Below are 20,933 nucleotides of genomic sequence, written 5' to 3' on the forward strand. Positions count from 1 at the left end.
ATGCAGTGCATTTCAGAGGTTATTGCCTGCACATTACTGCCGGGCAAGTGAACGCTCCAAATACTGGAACAAATTCAAACATCTTGAAAGGAGATATCTTCCTCAGCCCTGGCATTCGTGTGCCATGGCTGTAAATTACGCCCAGAGTGTTCATTTTCTTTTTAAATGTGTTCTCATCTTGTAATATTAATGGTGTCAGGTTACTGGTGTGAAAAAAGCCTGACTTTACAACAATGATGGATTAATGAAATAACAGTCATGGCTGGAGTAGCAGCAATAAATTGTTAGAGGAGTGACACACCTGAAGCAATACTTTCAGAGGCCTTAAATTATTTAAGTTTCAATGTCCGTCATAAATACTGGCTTTTGTTAATATTTGTTTCTGTGTTAAAAATGGAAGTAAACAGCTTGGGCAAGAACAAGTCTCTTGCTGATGAGCATGGGGAAATAGTGTGCCTGTGCTTTCCAAGACATCCTTGTCTTCCCCAGGGATGACAATGTTCATCTGTAGATCTCTGGGATTCTCTGTTTGGGGATGTGACATTCAAACCCTACAGACTCAGAAAGGTCTAGAAGCCATAGCACTGAGCTCACAAGTCCAAATATTGGTTTTTCAAACTGCTATGAAGTGAGAAACACTTGAAGATGGTAAAATGGGGAAAAAGCAGAGTAAGCAATTTCCACCTATGATAAAATTTTTTATTTAATCCATTTTAGTATTCAATATTATAAGGTATGAGATGGAAGAAGAAGACAGACAAAGCCCTGCAGATCTATTGGGAGGGAAGAAAATCCCATATAAAACATTGGGAAACTTATTTGATGTCAAAGAGCACTAGATCAGGCTTTTGGAAACCACGCCAAAGGGCAAGGCAAAGGGAAAAAAGTACATTTGCTTAATTTATGATATGTCTGACAAGAGATTCCTAATTGCTGGCATAAGCTGATATAAAAAATTGACTGCTGATATCAATGGAATTAGATCACTTTGTAACTGATGAACACTCTGTATGCATTTCCCAATACTTACAATCAAATAATTAGGTATTGTTAGTTATTGTCAATAAGACTGATGATTGATGACAAAAAAATCCTCTGAAAATTACAGGAATTATGCCAAACACCAACTCAATTCAGACCATACAGCAAATACTGAATACGAAACCTTTTTGTAAAGCAAATAGGACCTAAAGAAAAGACAGTAAAACCATTGAGAAGCTTCACAATTAAATAAAAAAAATCTTCTTTTGCCTTGAATACTTTGTTTCCCAGACTAGAGATTATCTTCGCTGTATTCTCATCATGGCCTCACACTCTTCCTTTATCTCCATCAAGGCTTTCATCAGGCTGTGATCTGCCCCATGGGTCACCTTCATAATATTATAGGCCTTTAGGAAAGAACAGAAAGGGACATGTTAGTCATCGTGCAGACCATGCAAAGGGGCTGGACCCTGGAGCAGGGTGGGCTGCAAGAACTGGTCCTCAAATGGCTGGCACCTGGGGGCTTGAATGCATGGCATGGCTGAAATAGGAGTGAAGCATCCTAAAGTGCATGGTGATTTGTCCCTGACAAAGAAGGAGGCATTGACACATTATTCCTAGGTGTTCAAACCCACAAATATGTTGCACAGCTGGGTGTATGGAATAGCAGAGAGAGATAATTTTGCACTGAGACATGAAGGCCATTTCAAGATTGGTCAACTACAACACCCAAGGTTTTGATACATTATTTAAAAGATGACTGTGATGTTCATGATGTTAGGAGCCTGAAAGTACTGTAAAACTAGAAATGAATTAATGCTTAACCCATGGAATAAAGTACCTTAACTCTATCAGGAGCAACTATACATAGCATCAAACAAATGAGTACATTAATAGTTTCACTGTCAAAAGGCATGCAGGGGAATGGGTCTGTGCTACTCTTGCCAGGGACTATTTTCTCTGTATGTCTGTCATCTTCTACTGCTGGGCTAATTTACGCTTGCTGATATTGCCTGTAGTGTTGCTGATTTCCTGCCACACACATGTCTGCAATGCTCTTTGCCCAGCTCTTGTTTAGATCATCACTTTTCATATGGCATTTCTGCTTCTTCCTTCTATTAAATTCCTCCTGAAGGAGGGAAGTCCTAAATGGAAGCTGATTCAGCACTTCTGAAGACAGAACAAGGGAGCCAGTAGTGTACTGACAAGAGAAAAGATCAGAGATTTTTCATCATCCTAAACCAAATAATTGCAAAAAACTAAATGCAGCCTATGTTTCAAAGGGTTCTTTGTCCAGTAGCTGACAAAATTCAGCTAAATTGGCTTTGAATTGCAGCATTTCTTCTTGGGGAAAAAATGTTGAGGAAGAGGCTTCATTTAAATTGGATAGACAAAAGTAAATATAGATTTTTGTGGAAGGAATGAATGAATGAATGAAAGCCTACTTCCAAATTATGAAGACTGGCAGGCATATGAAAATTCCAGCACAGTTTATTTTTGCGTCAAATTTGTTAATTCTTAAAAGAGGGAGGCAGCGCAAGATTGAAAAACAAGCTGAAATATCAGTCAAAACAAATCATGGTGAGCAAGGAGCTCTAAAACGAGTCAAATATGTTTTAAGCTACCACAGTGTCCTACTACTAAATGATAAAATTTACACAGTTAAAAAGAAGATTGAAAAGCGTTTTCACTGCTTTTAGAAATGGCAAAGAAATGTGAAACAAAATCAGGAATATGAAATTTTGTAACATGCAGCTGCACCCAGACTAACTAAAAGGGGACAGGATCACTCTAGAGCAAAGTGGCTGTGTGAATTGGCCCTGGATCCTGACATATTGGTGCACAGTGCTTGCATGCCCTGTCCCAGAAAGCTGATGGATTTATTGTGAATGATGTATGCTAAGAGCTGTGCATCTGGATACATCTGAGTGACAGTCCTGGGGCAGCTGACTCGCATCTTCAACCCCACTACAGGATAGAGGTCAGGCTCATAGTGATGGACTTGGACCCTGACACCCTGAGATGCCAAGCCAGAGATGTCTGTATAGATATCCCTCCATTAAAAACCAATAATCCTTAATATCAAACCTAATCTTGAGTTAATTCTACCATTGCTGCCTTTCTCCCACCTCTGACATTTTCTTTCCACTTCTTTTCTTTCATAAGTATGGTAGACAAAAGCACTCAGTCTTTATCCTTTTGTTTCCTTGGAGGAAATAATTTTTATGCAATGTACCATCTCACACACTGCTGTACAAGTCAGAACCAGCTGCATCAAAGTTAGAACAGCAATGACTTGAGTAATCCCTAAATTCAACTGGTATTAGGCTATGTAGCTGTTTTGGCAAAGGTCAGTGCAAAACTGGGGATAATTTCAGCTCCAGTGCAAGGAATTGTTTTACTGGACAGAAGCAGGAACATGTGGGTGGGCTCTCTGCCCATTCCCCTGCTCTCAATCCCACAGCTCACAAGCAGAGCTGAGGCTGAGCAGATTCGTGTGCTCTGTGTGGTCTCCCTCCCAGCTAAAAGAGCAAATCTAATTATGAAAAGCTACAATGGCAACAAAGGCCACAGTGTCATCAACTACACCCTGAGGAATATAAACCCCATTAGAGCAGAGGTAGGGCCGCTGCTCCATGAGTGTAAAGGAGGAGCAGTGCATGTGTTTGTGCCTGATTTGCAGGGGGATGGGACAGGATACCCATGGCCATGGCTGTGGGGAACCGTGGGCAGGTGCAGGATGGCACAGCTCTGTCACAGGGAAAGCAGGAAGCAAGTGGTCAGGAGCCAGAGTGGCAGGAAGTGTAGGCTAGTATTTCAGAGGGAATATCTGTGCTTTTCCATCTCTCTTGATTGAAGAGTACAAGTTGTTAAAGCAGGCACAGGAATACCATCAATAGCAGCTGGTAAACAACTCAGTGTTTGAAGCAAGCACTTAGAGAATGGATTTCTTCAGTGTTCCTGTGAGACCTTGGAAGGATTTTACCCCAGTTCCTGTGCTTTTTGCCTCCACAACAGGGAATTCTATAAGAAGGGAAGTCATACAGTACCTGTTGTAGATGTTCATGAGACAAGACAGCCATACCCATCAGCTCATGGGGGACAAAAGTACTCCCATGACCATGTCATGCCAGGCACTTCTAATTGTTTTTCAGACTGGGCTCCAGTTCCTGTGTTTTGCTGACAAAAGCTTTCCAGATCTATAACTCAATCTGTCCTCTATTAGATCTTTCATATATATGTATATAAATTGTAAAAGAATATATTGGTTGTAAAGTACTACCTTCAGTTTTCATTCCAGAGGAGAACTGCGTCTCTGTAAAACTTCTGTTTCAAAATCTAGCAAATAAGATTCTGCAGGGCCTAATATAAGTTTAGGGGGTGATTTCTTTCTAATGGCCAATTTAAAGCCCTCCACATTATTTAAGCCTTCTTCAGGGGTACAGGGCAGAGAGCTAAACCCATAGGGCTCTAAGAGCAAGGTGTTTAGGATAGTGATTCATTTTTTTGTGGCACAGAGAGCAGCAGTGAGGGCTGGGCTGCAGAGCCAAGCCCTGATTTTAACAGAGCATGTATCTGCTGCAGAGGCTGTCAATCCCCAGCAGCTCTGAGGCTGTGCCTGATTAAACAGGATTTTTATGTGAGGTGAATTCCACTCAGATCCCAATTCCTCTGCACCTTCCATATCCTTCTTCCTAATGCCACAGTGAAATTAGTCTGACGAGGGTTCCAACAGGGTGCTGCTATTCAGTGTCAGAGTGTATTAAGAAGAGTAATGAAGCAGAGAAGGTAATCGAGTTTCTGCTCTGAGCATGTGGCATGCTCTGCTGACACATCTAATCACAAAGGGGCAAATTGTGTTCTCATATAACTCTAGGACATTATCTGACTAATATTAGGAATCACATCCTTTAGTCACAACAAACTGGGAATTATATCTTCCTCTAATTTGTTCCAGTGTAGAAAGCAAGGAAGTGAATCGGTTGCAGAGCTCATCTGAAGAAGTTACACAGATAAACAGGATGGCAAGAAGTTCTTCCTCCTCTCAGCTGTGCTCCCAGGGAGTGGGAGTTCAGTCTCTCCTTCTCCCACACTTGGGTGAAAAAGGAGGCTGAATAGGGAATAGGCAAAGCCACGACAGGTTTCTACACCTCAGTTGTAAAGCACTTACTGTGTCCTTGGGGAGCACCAATGGAGCCTCCATTAGAGGCTCACTGAAGTATGACACAGAAGGGCAAGCAGCCCCTTAATGTCCCTTTGCAGAGAAAGAGGAGGTCACAGCCTAGAAAAGGTTTCTGTGTTAGGCATTGCTCAGTTTCCAAGGGATCAAAGCGTAGCAATCTGGCTTGCAATGGGCAGCTTCTTCACCAAAAACATATAAATCCCCATTGCAATGTCCACCTTCACTGACCAGCAGCATTCATTTGTCTCTAGGGGAATTTGCTCCAGTTTGATCTAATGCAGTATCACATTAGAAATGCAATTAGAACAATGCCTGTTGATATAATTGTAGCAGTGTCAATGCAAACAGAAGCTCCTCTGACTGGAGTCTCATTCATTCCACTGCTAAAAGGGAAAGTCTGAATGTTTGGAAATTATAAATATTTTGGGGGAAGAGCAGAGGGATTACCTGGCACATGACAGATATATGACATACTTCTGAATAATACATAAAATAGAATTGATTACTCTTCTGCCTGCTTTATAATGATCAGAATTGGCTATAATTCAAGTAAAATATATCTAGTGAAGATTTAAGTTATACCAAGACTTAGCAAGAGTGGCATCATATTAAATACTAATTTATTACTTCAACATATGAAAATTATTCAGCTTGCATCATTAATCACCAAAGAGATATAGGGGTTGAAGAAAGGTAAGTACAAAATCCTACTATGTAGAGAGTCATGACTGATACTATATTTAAAGGGGACCCGGGCAGGAGGGGAACATGCACCCCTCCCTCACCTCCAGTGGAGACACCCATCCCCTTCTATCCCAAGCAGTTGCCACGAAGCACTTCATACAGCATGAACATGAATTGAAGGGAATGTAGAGCCAAATTCTTCACTCCCTGCCAGCACTGGTGCCAGAGCTGGGCCCGCTCCTGCCCAGCAGACACAGGCAGGCAGCTGGGCCAGGTGGCTTTTGGCAGCACCCAGCAAAGGCAAATGAGGAGCTGTGTCAGGAACTGGAGGGGAGCCAAGCGCCAGGACAGGGAGTCACATGGAGCATGTAGTGTCTTCAGGGCAAGCTGATCACAGGACAGTCAACGACAGAAGAGAATGAGACCTTTTTGAAGGAAACTAGAGGCAGCACATCTTCCAGGGAGAGAAATGCGCCCCAGCAGTGATTGAGGGCTTGAGATGGGAGGCAAGATTCTACATCCTGAGGACATGTTGCACATGGAAAGGGATTATTTAATATATTTAAGATGATACTAACAGCAATATAACAGCAGGACAAACAAGAGCCTGAGGTACAAGAGAATGAATATAAAAGTCAGCTCAGGTACAAGAGGGATGGCTTAAAGCTGAAATGTAACTAAGAAAGCACAGCTGCAAAACCAGATCAAAGATTATGAACAACAAGAAACACAAGGGATCAAGGGACATGCCTGTTGATTTCAGTGTGGCTCACAATAAAATACGTTGAAGACAAAGTTTTCCAGCCTGAAATCACAGAACCTGATAGGGAATAAGGAGGGTAGAAACTGCAGCTCTCCTCCTGTTTCTGTACTTTCAGTGGTCTCAGAATCACTTTGCTATGGGAATAAAGAACATTTGAAGCACTGAGATAATTTATCTCTCCAGAACTAATAGTAATTTTTCATCCAGGCACCTTTGAGCTATCAAGCTGTAATTAGCTGTAACTGATGCTGGAGAATGTCAGTGCCTGAAATGCTGTGCTGAGCAACAGTGACCCATCACCACACCAGCTGCAGCCTGGGGAAACACCACTGCTGGAAGGAGTGGTGAGGAGCATCCAAAGGCATGAGGAGGGGAATCACACAGCAGTTTTGGGGGAAGCAAGGGATCAGGATAGAGAAAAAATATTTCACCATACTGACCTGTTTCAAGGTTTCCAGTGCCTGTGGAACCATGCCTTGACTGTACTGCAGTTTGCCCACTCGCATCAGCTGGACAGCCCTCAGTGGATGGAAACCAGGATAATACAGTCTGTAGAGGAAAAAGGAGGAAAATGTGTCACTGTCAGCTCTCACCTTCACAGTCACTGCCTCTGCAGAGAGCTATTAGGGTGGGACTGCAAAGTCATTGTGAATGTTAATAAGGTACTCAGAGAAAATTAGCTGCAATACTGAGAAGCATTAAATACTGAGGGGAATTAGCAAATTATTACTCTCCATCCCAGAGGAATGCCTTTAACATTATCCTGTTAGAAAGTGACGGGAGTGGGATTATTTAATTTGCTACTGTTGGATAATACAATAGCATTTACTGTAGTTAGTGTTGCAAACAGAGGTCCTTGACAATCTCAGGTCTCTGGAGAGGCATAAATTTAAGAGGAAGCTTCATCAGGGAACCCACTCCTAGATTGTCCAAGATGAAGGAGTGGGACTGCAGTGAAAGTAGGTATGTAACATCATGACCACTGCTTCTGAGGGTTTGTATGCTGCTCCCTGTTGCATAAATAGAACTGTTTCTGCACATTCAAGGACACATCTCAGACTTGGCTTGTTCATCTACACAAGGTATCTGCTAGTATGAGGAGACATTCTTGTTCTTAATTAATTTCAAAGAAACAGAGGTTCTGTTAAAAAAACAGAATGATGCTCTCTTTTTTCTAGGAAGTAGAAGGAAAGTGGTATCATCATTAATTGCTTTCAAGGTGCTCTTGAAATGTTCATAGTGGCTGCTCCACATTTTTAAATTCCAATGACCTTGGCTCATCATATGTGGATTGCACCCCAGCCCTGTTCTGGATGAGCAGATCATTATATCTTGAAAAAACAACTTGGGGGCTGCAGAAAGCCGTGGATGCAATTGGCTATCAGGAAACATGAGGTGAAGGGACACACTTGAAAGTTAAGTTACCTACAAAAGACCTTATATATTTTTTTACTAACTATAGCAGAATCATAGAACAGTTAGGGTTGGAAGAGAGCTCTGGAGATCATCCAGTCCAACCCTCCCATCAAAGCAGGGTCACCTAGAGCAGGTAACAAAGGAACTCATCCACGTAGGTTTTGAATGTCTCCAGATGGAGAATCCATTCCCTGGGTGGCCTGTTCCAGTGCTCTGCCAACTTCAGTGGAAATAAGTTCTTCCTCATGTTTTAGTTTATGGCCATTGCTCCTCATCCTGTCGCTGGGCACCACTGAAAAGAGTCTGGCACCATCCTCTTGGCACCCTCCTTTGAGAGGTTTAAATACATTAATGAGATCCTTCTTGGACTTTTCTTTTTCAGACAGAACAGGCCCAGCTCCCTCAGTCTCTCCTCATAGGAGATGCTCCAGACCCCACATTGTCTTTGTGGCCTCTACTGGACCCTTTCCAGTAGCTCCTTGTCTTTCTTGTGCTGAGAAGCCCCGAACTGGACACAGCATTCCAGAGGTGGCCTCACCAGGGCAGGATCATCTCCCTCAACCTGCTGGCCACTCTTCCCAATGCTCCCCAGGACACCATTGGCCCTCCTGGCCACAAGGGCACTGCTGGCTCATGGACAACTTGTCATCCACCAGGAACCCCAGGTCCTTTTCCACAGAGCTGCTCTCCAGTAGGTCAGTGCCCAGTCTGTGCTGGCACTTGGGGTTTTCCTCCCCACGTGCAGGACCCTGCACTTGCCCTTGTACCCATTGTGCTGCTCTCTGCCCAATTCTCCAGCCCATCAAGGTCCCATGGAATGGCAGCAGAGCCTTCAGGTGATCCATGACTCCCCCAGTTCAGTGTCATCAGCAAACTGGCTGAGGGGGCCTCTATGCCACTGATAAGTTGGAAAAGAATGGGCCCAGTATTGATCCTTGGGGAATGCCAGTGACTGCAGACTATGCAAATGAAAGAATAAAAGCCTCAAGCACAGCTCACCAGAGACAAACATTCTACTTGATCAAAGAGCATTTTTTTTCCTCAAGTACACCAGCAGTTGTGCTTGAGCAGTGTCTAAAAATACAAAATGAGTCACAACTTCAGGAAGAATTGCCAATAAGCTTTCCAAAATCTACTTTTTGAAGAAAATAGTTTTTTGGGTTTATGCCCAATCTATGATCATCAGAGTTCAGGGTAACTATTAATGAATGATACCACTGCAGTCAGGAAGACACTTAAATTTGCATGAATATGATTAGATGCATGCTAAGACATTAAATGATGTAAATTGGTACAATGTACAGAAATCTTCTGATAAGTCTGCATGTAAATTAATAAGTTATCTTTCTCTGTTATATTTCCCTAATAAAAATGCAAACACAATTAAATACAAGTAATTGTTTAAATGGCAGCATATCTGGCTGTCCTTATAAATCTCTAATTAGGATGTGTAAACATAATGAAAAATGTTTTCATACTCAAATTCCCCTATTCCACTGATCCCACGCAGTTTCAGTGAAGACATACAGAAATACATGGAAAGCATGCCTGGCAGGATCTCAGCAGCAACAGCTTTTGATCTGCCAAAGCCTCTCATGAAACAGCAGAAGCCAATTCCTCAATGAGAATAATCCATCCTGAATTGCCACAAGCACCTCCTGCTCAACCCCCTGTGGGTTGCAGTTCAAAAAGGCTGAAAAGCCAGCAGACAAGAGAGAAGAAAAATGATAGCACTTATCTCAGTCCACTGACCACTCAGGAACTTCAAGGGTCTGGTTAAACAAACACTAGGAAATTATCAGTAGGTTTATTTTTAGAATTTGTTTCTGGTTATTATATCAACATGGTGCTATCTGATACTAGTGAAATAGGGAGAAAATGCAGAGATTTTGGTGTGAATTAATGAAGAGTAATAGAAATTCCAGCACTAACATGGACACAAATGGAAATAATGAGCACACCTTCATAAAAATTGAAAAGAAAATGTCTATATGATTGCATCCTTCTTCTGTCTGTGACTGCTGCAAAGGAAGGAGTGAAAATGGCATTTCTTCTCCTCTGTGCCACTAAAAGGCCAGGATGTCTGGGGAAGGATCATGGCCACAGGAGAAGGTGGACAGGGAGACAAAAGATTTTTGCATGAGATGATAACCCATCTCTGTAGGCCCCATTAGACTGCTTCTGCTGGCTCCTGACAGCTCTGATTCTTTTGCCACTGTTCTTTCACAGCTGCTTCACATCTCTGTTGTTCCACACCTTTATCTTTCATCCTAGCAACCATCTTTTTAATCTTCCTTTCCTCACCCTTCTGAATAACCAGCCCCATTCTGATACCACCACAAAGAGGAAATGTGGGTCCTGCCTCACCTGCAGCCAAATGAGGGGTGCCAGCTCAAGCAGGAAACTCCAGGCTGTGCTTTGGCTCATCAGTGTGGTGCCTGCTAAACTTCACACAACACAACGTGGGTCCATCAGAATTCAGAATACGTCCCTCCATGCAAAGGTGTTTCTGTCTGTAGATCATGCATTCACCTGCAGTCACTAAAGGTCTAGGATTGTGGTATGTGCAATGCTGGGGAAAACAGGCAGCAATTCAGCAATGTCAGGTACTCAGCCCAAACTACCAGCCATAAAATAAAGCAAGTGAAAACTTAAGATGAGGACAGAGAAGGAGTAAAATGTGTGAAATGAGGAGCCCTGTGCTCATAAATATTTACAAAGCTGTTTTACTGAGCTGATTTATGCTCTCATCTTATGCATGTACATAGTTCCATTTTGCAAGTCTTAAAACTGGCATTTGAAACAACTGTTTATTTTCATATTCTGGAATAAATCTATTAAACTACTGGAACACTGTTTATGGAAGGACATCCATTGAGTGAGTTTACTAGAGAAATCTGGGCAGCTTGCAGCTCTTCTGGGAGATGTGCAAGTGGGGAAGATGCTGTTGGCTTCTTCAAGACATTCCCAGGATTCAGTATTATGAAACACTGGCACAACAGAAAGAACTAAGCCATTTCAGGCACTTGTGGGCCAATTTATTATCCCCATGCATTGCTCTGAACAAAAGCAAGTGGATAGATTTAAGAATAAGGAAGATATTTACCAGCCAAGGAACTGCTACCTAAAGACCTTCAACAAGAGACCAAGATAACTATAGAGAAATACATGCTGTAAAACATGTTACAGCTTGGGAAGAGTAGGATTTCAATCTGAAAAGGATTTTATGAGATTTATGAGGGCCTGAGGGACAAGAAGAGAAACAGTAACATACTGAAAGCTGAAGTAAGCATAGTTCTGTGGAGTGATGCTTCCTTGCCCTTGGCACTGGTCAATGCCCAGTAGATCACTTGCAAAGAGAGATTAAACAAAATACAACTAACAAGTAAAGCTGCACTGTAAACAAGACAGCTGGAGGAGGCTGTGAAGGAGCTGTACATTTTGTATCACATCCTCTGCTTTTATGAGGCAGCACAACTTTCTACCCATCTATGCCCAACAGCATCCATGCCGGCCTGTTCCTCCAGCCTGCCCTCCTGCCTGTCAGCAGGTCCCCCCACCGTATGGTGTCACCTGCAAACCCCACAGAAGTGCCTTCTGTTGCCTCCTCCAGGTCATTGAAAATGGTATTAAACAGGACAAGTCCCAGGACAGACCCGTGGTACTCCTGCTGTTACTGGCATCGAACAGGGGACAGACAGACCAACAACCATGGCACCCAGTGTACCCCCAGGCAGGATTGTACCTGTCTAGCTCTCTGCTCACCTGGACCACAACAGCCTGACCTGCTTGCTGGCTCCTTGATTGTCTCAGCCTAGCAAAGCCAGCAGTGAGTACACTATCCAGCTCTCAGTGCCTGTTCTGCAGGCAATTCCTGCATCCTGTCTGATGGAATTGTAGGGGGCACATGGTCTCAGATAATCCCTGGCTCAACCCTTATCCTGGGGTGTGCCTTGCATACTTCATAAAGAAGGCACCACCTATTCAGAACCACAAATGAAAGCTATTTCCCAGTATTCAGGTAGCTTGCACCAGTGCTTCACTGTTCCAAGCAGCAGCTCCTGCATTTCATTCCCAAAATACCAATTTCCCAAGGATACCAATTTTCACTCAGCAAAGTAATGGCCTATATGATGCAAAACAGTAGCTGTTTCTAAGGAAATCCACTGCTCCTCTTGGTAATTCAGCCTCAAAGTTTGCCCTGATTAACCCCCAGAGCAGTCACTATTCATATACTTTATAAAGAAAAGTATTTTTTTCTTCATTCTATGTATTAGCTCTGAATCTCTTGTGTTTCATGCAAGGAACAGTGCAAAAGCCACAACCCTTGACAAAATGTAGCCGATTCCTTCTATTTCTTAATAATGTAGTTCCATTAATTCCACTCAACTGATCTCAAATTACAAGGTAAGCAGTCAGAGCTTTTGTGCTCCCTTGTGAATTAAAGCCTAGTATTAAAAAAAGAGACTATGCAAAATCACTGCCTTTTCTGATGACTCATATTTTAAAATAGACGTCTACCATTCCTTGCAGATCAGTCTGTGGGGCTAACATTTATACTGCTGTCTTCTATCTGATGTAATTAGAAGCAGAAGGATTTACAAAACCTGAAATAAAGGTTTGAAATGGAAATGTTATAATGTCTCTTTACTAAGATGACATGTAAAAGGTGAGGCTATACATAACTGTAAGCTGGTTTTCAGTACCTTTCAGTGCAAGTAAATATGATGGCACAAAAGACATAAAGCAGTTTCAGGAGCCCCAACAACAGAAAAGGGATAAAGAGGCTCCAGGGCTTCAGCAGTGGTGGTAAGAAAAATATAGCGGAGAGTATCAGCCTCACAACAGAAATGTACACCACAAATACAGGACCCAGTAAGTTCAACCTTCTCTTCTTTCTCTGACTTGTTCTTGATTTCTGAACTCCTCATTATTTGAGTACATTCATTAAAGCTGCTCACTGAACTGAAGCCTAGGAATTGGTTTTATGTTGTCCAGTTACTTGTTTTTTTCTTTAGTCAGTGATGTGAAACTGGTCAATTAATTCACATATTATTTCTATTCTTTGGCTGGGATGCTGAATGGGTTCTACACACAAGAACTATAATAAATATTTTTAGGGAAAATTTAGGGACAAATGTTTATTTCTGCTAAAAAGTATGAAATAGTCAAAGAAATCACATGCATCAGGAGCACAAGCCAGGTAAACTAACTACACTCATTTAGGAGTTTTCATATCTTTAAGTCAAAGTCTGATCTGCGTGGAATTTCACTTAGCAATTCCTGCTCCAGACCCAGCAATTTGAGGCTAAAATATTGCTTAAGAAGAAATGCTCTATTTATAGAAAGTAATCTTAAGCAGCTTTGTACATAATGTGGTCAATTTTTTACTTTTTAATGAGCACAAGCCCTGTGCAAGAGTTTTGCCTGGAACGAACAAGGTTGTAGGGTTATTTTTGGAGAAAGTGGGAATGTGTCATTGATACTGGACTAGGTGACTGTTTTGAATGCTGAGTATTCAAAACAGTCTGGTTGGAACTTTGAAATTTTTAAGACCAATATATCTGTATGAACCTGTGTAAAATATTTAGGGGTCCCTGTGAAAGCCTTCAAATATATTGGCCTGGCTTTCATGTTAATATTAAATTTTTAAATTAGGATAATAATAATGTTAACCTGTTATTTTTTCTGTTTTTTCTTTCTCTTTCCCCCTCTCTTTTTTTTCTTAACAACTTCCTGTCTATCATGGATGACCAGGTAAGTTTAAATCAGTTCAGTACTTCACAAATCCCGTTATACCTTCTGCAGCCATGCTGTTTTTTGAGCAGAAGACTAAATCCTTTACCTGTGCCAGACCTGATATACTCCAGCTGCCCAGGAATGTTTATTGTCCATTTTATCTCCCCATCACAGTGTCTCATGGAGACGATCAAAGCATCAGTGAACAGTTTAATTCTGACATCAGACTTTACTATTTTTTTCTGGATTCGACCTCTCTGACTTGGATTTTGGGATCAGCTCCTTGGCACTAGCAGGGAGGTTTTCCTGGAGGAAACCACTAGTGCACATCCTTAAAGCATTATAAAAATGCTTTGCCAGCAATGGGAAAACATTATTAGAAGAAATTTAATGCTGGGAGGTCTCTTACAAACAAAAGCAGGAGAATTGCTTTCTGTGATTACTATGCAAAACTACTAATTATTGCTAAGAGACTTCTGGTCTAACCAAATAACACCAGAAAATGGTCTTCATTTTCTGAGCCAGGTGGGGTGATATCAGTACAGATGTGCAGACCTAACACCTCTGTTCAGAGCTCATGTTGAATGCTCCATACTCTTATAAATATATCCTGGCTGTATATTTTTGCAGCCTAATTTAAATGTGCTTTCTCTCTCTTTGGATTGTTTTGTATTGGCAAAACTCTTGGTTGTCCCCCAAGTATTGAGATTTTCACCAATGCCCACAACTCATGCATGAGCCTCATCCTACTAAGCAGCAAAGTGCATGGCATGACCGTCTTTGTTCTGCACAGATAAGATATGGAGGCCCAGGCAAGTGAAACAGTTTGTCCAACGTTACAAGATAAAATCTCTGGGGAAGTTAAACCTATGTTTCACTGTAGCTCTAGGATGGCTTTTGGTTCATGCAGGGTCTGGGTTTTGTGTTTGTGCTGTCTTGCCTAGCTGTCTGGCTCTAACAATCCAAATGAGAGTAAACATAAATTTAGAGGCTTAACAGGCTTGCTGTATTTTGTAAACAAAATGTAGATACAGTACCCATAGTTAAGAAACTTTTGTGCCAGACTGACAACTTATTTTTCTGTTTCTTTCATCTATTCTGTTGTCACTCAAGATATGTCCTGTTATTTCTGTGGAACAACTGCCTCTGGAAGCTATTCAGGATTTAGATCTGTGAAATAATGCTTCAAAATATTTTTTCATCACATCTGCATCTCATATTGTTCCATTACTATTTGTTTCAGTAATTTAACTGATGTGATCAAATAAGCAATCATACTTCTTAATTGACTGAATTGTCAAGAAACGTTAGCTATCCATCTCAGAAATTATTTCTCTCTAGCTGCTGATCATTCTGCCATATTCCTTATGATGATAATTTATGTCACATTAAAATGAATATTGTTCCAGATGTTGCCTCTGCCAAGATTTGAATGATAACTGCAATAAAATGAAAAAATGGGATAAACTGCAATTTTAATCTTGGCTCTTGATCTAACTCATCCACTTAAAAAGCTAACTCTCTCAGTTTGAATGTCCACTTCAATGTTCTTTCCTCTTCTGATATTATGAGATGTTAAGGAAAGAAAGGCTGCCCAATCTGGAAAGGAAAGAGGAAAAGATTTTTTAAATATTGTCTCTTTGTCCTGGCTGAGCTTCAAAACATCTTGTAGCTGTTAGGAGGTTTTTTTGTCCTAAATTCACCACGTCTACAGATAAAGATGGCAGTGTGGGCTGTCACTGCAGATAGCAATACACTGTCTCTGCCCTTGCATAACCAGGAGAGTAAGAGATTGAGATCAACAGATCCTTTAGTTCAAAGGATTTATAAAATTATTTTAAAAGCCATACAGATTACATTGGGAGAATGCCAAAAAAACACAAGAAGGGTAAGAAATGCAGCAAAGGAACAAAAGGAAAGCTAATTAAAGAGAACATGCATGGGAAGAGAAGCAAGAAACTGAAAGGAAATGTACACTAGAGATGCTGTAATTTGTGAAAAAGATCTTGGCATCATCTTCTCCTCCAGCAATGAACCTCTGACCAGCTGTTGATGGTATGAAAAATGACTCACTTTCCCTATCTCTACATGCAGCTGAGAATACAAGATTGCAGGTACAAGAAATGCAAGTTTAGACTTTGCTCTTAATCAGAGACCTACAGGTTTGCATGGTCTGTCTTCTTCATCCACAAAGAGTGACAGGAAAACGTAAAGCACTGATGGATCTCCGTGTAAGTCACATATTACCTGCCTCTAATGGATTCCCTCTGCTATGACACGAGTCCCCCAGTATCTGAGCCACACACATCTAAATACTACTGGTATCAGCAAAGCTTGGAGAAGTCAGTGAGTGTGTATGGGTGTTCACAGGCTGCAGAAGGAAGGACGGAACCGGTAACACTGACATCTTCAGTGCAAAATGTCCTCTCTGTACTCACCAGTATCTCAGATCACCTCAGAAGTCTGCTGTAATACAAAAATGATAACAGGTTCATTTTTGATCACGTGTGCCTTACAGGCTTACCTCTCTTTTCCATTTTTTTTTTCATTTCTCCCACCATGTTGTCACCTTTCAAAATTTGTCAGGCCTGTTCTTTACCAGCTGCCATTCCAGCTTGTCTATAGTGTTGGATACAACTCTTGTTGTAAAATATAATAGCAACAACAGCAACTGAATTAGTATTTGCAACATTTAGTGACATTCTCATGCATATACCAGCATGTCTGAACAAGAACTTTATTACCTGATGTCAGATATCTCATTTAGACAACTAGCCCTACTCCTCCTCATGTCTCAGCTTTTCCATCTGTAAAATGACAATACTAATCTCTTTATTCAGTAGACTAATATGAAGGCTAAATACTATCATGTTTGTGAAGAGCTTCGAGACTTCGATAGGAAGATTCTGTGGGAGTTCAAAATATTAGTAATAGCTCTGAAAAGGATGACAAATCCTTGGTAGGCTACAGAGTTAAAACGTGACAGCCAAACAAGACCATCTGTCTGAGCTGGAGAACACGTAACTTCCATCCAGTTGCTCAGCTGGCTACAAAATTTCTTGCATGACCCAAAAAGCATATAAATTGCTCCAGAGCTTTCTAGGAAATAAAACAATCTGGAAGAAATGGGAGGGGGAAAATAGCATTCTTTACAGAAAAAAAAGGAGACCAGCTATGAACTTTATGAATAGCAATCATGAGCAATAATCTCTCCCAGGCTCCAAAGTGCTGCCTGAAATGTTAGCTGAATATAAAGGAGAGATTTTTTTTTCAGGTAACACACCACAGTGCCTCTTCACAGCATGGAAAACAGTGTGCAATACTTCAAATGGCCAAGGCATGCTTGAACTCTGTTTGTAATTGAAAGTAGCATGTTCACTGAGCAAGCATTTTTCAAGGAAAGACAGGGTTGTGGTATGCCTTGAATAATGGGTATGTTTGTATCTTGGCAGTACAGGCACAAGGTAAAAATTTTTAAAGGGAAGATCTCAAGCCACCATTTTGTAATTATATGTTATTGTTCCAAAAGATTGTATGGATTTTCAAAACTGTACCTAGCTATAGTTATGTGGCCCAGCCACTCAGGGCTTGTTTAGACACATATGCGAGCATGAAGGATACTCTCCAATTGGCACTTTCCATCAAATTTCCTCAGTATGAGGTTTTGGATTGAATTTCTAGATTAGGTCATTAGAGGTCCACATCTTGACATGATGAGGGTATATTTCTATAGGCAAGATCAGGGATGAACAATTCATTTAAGCTGAAGTGCAGTGCATTCAGGGACCTACTGAATACATCTCTTGTATACAAACAGAAACAAAGTTTTCCCAGACTGAAAATAAAGTGCAAAATACACAGGAACTCACTTCCTAAAGAATTAGCTGTTTCTTCTGCTACTTAGCGCCAACTACATAAAAATACATAATGGATCTGTCGCAAGGATGTTTTCTCCACTCATGAGATCTCCAGCCCTTTGTAAGGAGAGCCATGGAATGGTGGCCATCTCTCTGGGCCAGACCACAAGTGCAGTGGCTGAACATGCCACTGAAGCTTATGGCCTTGGGCCCACCAGAAGGACAAAACCAAACCAAACCCCAAGCAAATGAACAAACAAAACAAAAAAACCCAACCAATCAAAAAACCCGCTCTGGAAGCTGCAGAGGAAATCCTTTGGAGTTACTTGACAGAGACTTGATTGTGGTGGAGCACACTTCGGACAAGAATCCTCTGAAACAATCTGGCAAATGTTTACCCTGCATCCCACTCAGTGAGGGCAGTACAGGCACAAAAGAGGAGCTACAACTGCACAATCATGCCTAAAGCACATGAGTAAATGGCTTGTAACAGTCTAAAATTACGAAACAGTGAACAACCACATTCTCTCTCAGCTGATTGTATGGAGGCAATTACCACATTGATTTATGGATGAGTGGGGATGGAGGAGGGGAAATGAGCAAAAAAACCATATGTGGATTCTGTCGAGTACTATTTTTTTCTATCAAATGTTATTTGGTTCCTGCTGAGCTAAAGAAAGGCTCTGTAACACTTGGCTCACAGTTCCCAGTAGTGGACCTCCGTGCAATGAGACCAGGTTCACAGTTCTAGCTCAAGCACTAGCTAGCACATGGGGGAGAGCTCCAGCAAGCTGCTGTGCAAGTGCAGCAGAGCAGTCAGGGTAATCAATCTGTGGGTCTTGGACCACTATGTCATCCCATGTCCCAGGTTATACCCCTTTGTTGGCTAAAGCTCTCTGGTATAATATTTACTTTTGGTTTCCCATTACATATACCAGCTGTGCTTGAGGCAGAACTCCAGTCTGTCTCACAACTCATTATTTCAAACAGTAAGAAGAAATTCCCTTTTCTCCTTCTTCTCAGATATTTTTCTTCTCTGTTTTGCTCTTATAGTTTTTGCATCTTTCTTTCACAGTTTCTCTATCCTTGCCCTTATATTTTCTTCTTTCAGTATTCTATCCTAACAAGCTGCCTTTTTTTCTCTTCTAACCAACTCTTATTATATTTTTATTCACAATTTTAATATTCTTTCACTCCAGGGTCCTCTCTACCTACCTATAACCAAAGTGCTAAGCCTTGTGTAGGCCGACTGCTCATTTGGATGCACAATATCCATCTTTGAACAAACTGCTAGACCACTAACAGCTGTTTCAAAGTAAACTCCCTTTATGCACTGCAAATTACATGTTAAGACATGCAATGGTGTACTGTGCATAAAGCCTCAGGAAACCACCCATTGATCTATGATATGTCCATTAATCTCTGCAGCCTAAAGGGCATCTTTCTAAATTCGTACAGGAGCAAGGCATGAGAAGAAATCTGTCAATATCCTTTAGCGAGGCACAGGAAAAACCACATACTGTCTTTGCTATTAAATGCGAATCCATAGAATGAGGCAGTCATCAAATTCTAAAATGGCATTTACTTGCCTCAAGCAAAAATAAAATGTCATGGCTCCTTCTGATTTTGCAAAGTACCACAATTTGATTGTCAATTTGTGATTTGTCTGAAATATGGCTCAGATATCTCTTGGCTTTCATGGCATTTGTTCTGAGGATTTTTGTATCCCTTCCAGTTTGTATTTCATGCTGGACCGGATGTATCTTAATAGAGTGCAGAAAAAGGCCTCTGCTAGGTGACAGCTTCTTTCCCAGAAAAATGGAGATCTTTCCTGGAATTACCCTGCAAATGCACATCATGGCCCTGCAAGCTTTTGTAATAACAAGAATTTCATGCTGCCCCTCTGATCTGTATTTTCTTTCTTTCTTTGCTCATGCTGGTACATCAAGTAATGCTCTTGGTCCACTTACTCCCATTTTTCATGAAAGACACATCTTTAAAAGGGCTCTACTAATTTCTTAGTGGCTTTCAGCAGACTTTTTTTTGGGCCAAAAAAATTATATACCTTATCAGAGTCCTTGATATTTAGTTATTTACATTGTCCCTTACGAGGGACAGCTTATGAGAGTTGTACCTTCATATAAAAAGTTCTTCCAAGATTTTATAAGTTACTATAAAATACAAATAATGCTAATAATGAGTTTTGCAAAATATGTACCTTTTGCCAATGCTGATTTGAGGCACGATACAGTAGTTACTATGAAACTGCAGAGTATTAACTTCTTTGTGACATTTGTTTATGAATAGAGATGAGCCAAGAGGGAAATTTTGCTGTGCATGGATGTACACTGACAGCATGAATACTACTGTGTAGCAAAAGTATTTCCATCATGACATAAGTAGATTTACAATGAATGCATGCAAATATGCAGATTGCCTAAAAGATGAGCCCAGACAGATTAAATATACCCATGTCACAATTTTTTTTGATTCCTACATGATAGAATGCAGATCAAGGAATATCATACAGTATATCATATAATATTATACAACACACAAGACATAATAGTTCAAGCCAATTTCATGTGGAGAAATACTTACATCAGAAAACAATCACTGAACAAACTATCTTCCCCTTAACAGAGAAGCCATAAATTGAGAGGTTACTGGGTTAGAGAGTGCAGGAATGCCTTGTTTTGTCTCCATGCCAGAGCACATACACTCACCTCTTCTATTCCTCTCTACCTTACAGACAGAGATTCAACAACTTATATAGGTTAAAGACAATTCATACATACTTTGGAGAAAGAGTGCTTGGCCAAAGCTCAGATTTATACTTGCCAGTGTACATGAGACTATCACACTTGATTAGAAATTGTAACTGCAATATGAAACCGTTCTCAAATTACAACTTCAAATTTTCAGCACTTACATTATGGGGCAAGCAGACTGATTTTCAGGAGGAGTTTGGAAATAACTAAAATTCTTGGTAGACATAATTCTTCTGCATAATACCAGAGACAGCTTGTCTACCTATAGACTTTCAAGGTTAATTTGAATTCATTAACAGTGTGAATTTAAAATTAATCACTTAATAATCACTTCAGCCATGTTGTAGCTTCTGTCACTGAAAACTAACACAGAGTTATTTCATATTTAGGTTGATTCATTTCCAAAGCAAACTGGGCCAGACTGCAGTAAATTGAGAAAAACACATGTATTTGAAAAGATTAATTAAAGCACTCTAAAATCTATTTGGGTTATTTACCCTTGAAACACAAGCTTTGGTCAAACAAAAAGGGTATGCCTC

General features: G+C 40.8%; 1 protein-coding gene across 1 annotated transcript in view; it reads right to left on the reverse strand.

Annotated features, from left to right (window-relative positions):
* Positions 1–351: 351 nt before the first annotated feature.
* SMYD3 (SET and MYND domain containing 3) overlaps positions 352–20,933 on the reverse strand; it is a 383,237-nt gene continuing 362,655 nt past the window's right edge. Inside the window, exons 11-12 of the mRNA XM_030944597.1 lie at positions 7,052–7,160; positions 352–1,388 (exon numbers count right to left, since the gene is read on the reverse strand). Coding sequence (XP_030800457.1) covers positions 1,281–1,388; positions 7,052–7,160 — 217 coding nt within the window. The 3' untranslated portion in view covers positions 352–1,280. The remainder of the gene's footprint in view (positions 1,389–7,051; positions 7,161–20,933) is intronic.

The sequence above is a fragment of the Camarhynchus parvulus genome, chromosome 3, assembly GCF_901933205.1.
Source record: "Camarhynchus parvulus chromosome 3, STF_HiC, whole genome shotgun sequence".
Classification (NCBI taxonomy): Eukaryota; Metazoa; Chordata; class Aves; order Passeriformes; family Thraupidae; genus Camarhynchus; species Camarhynchus parvulus.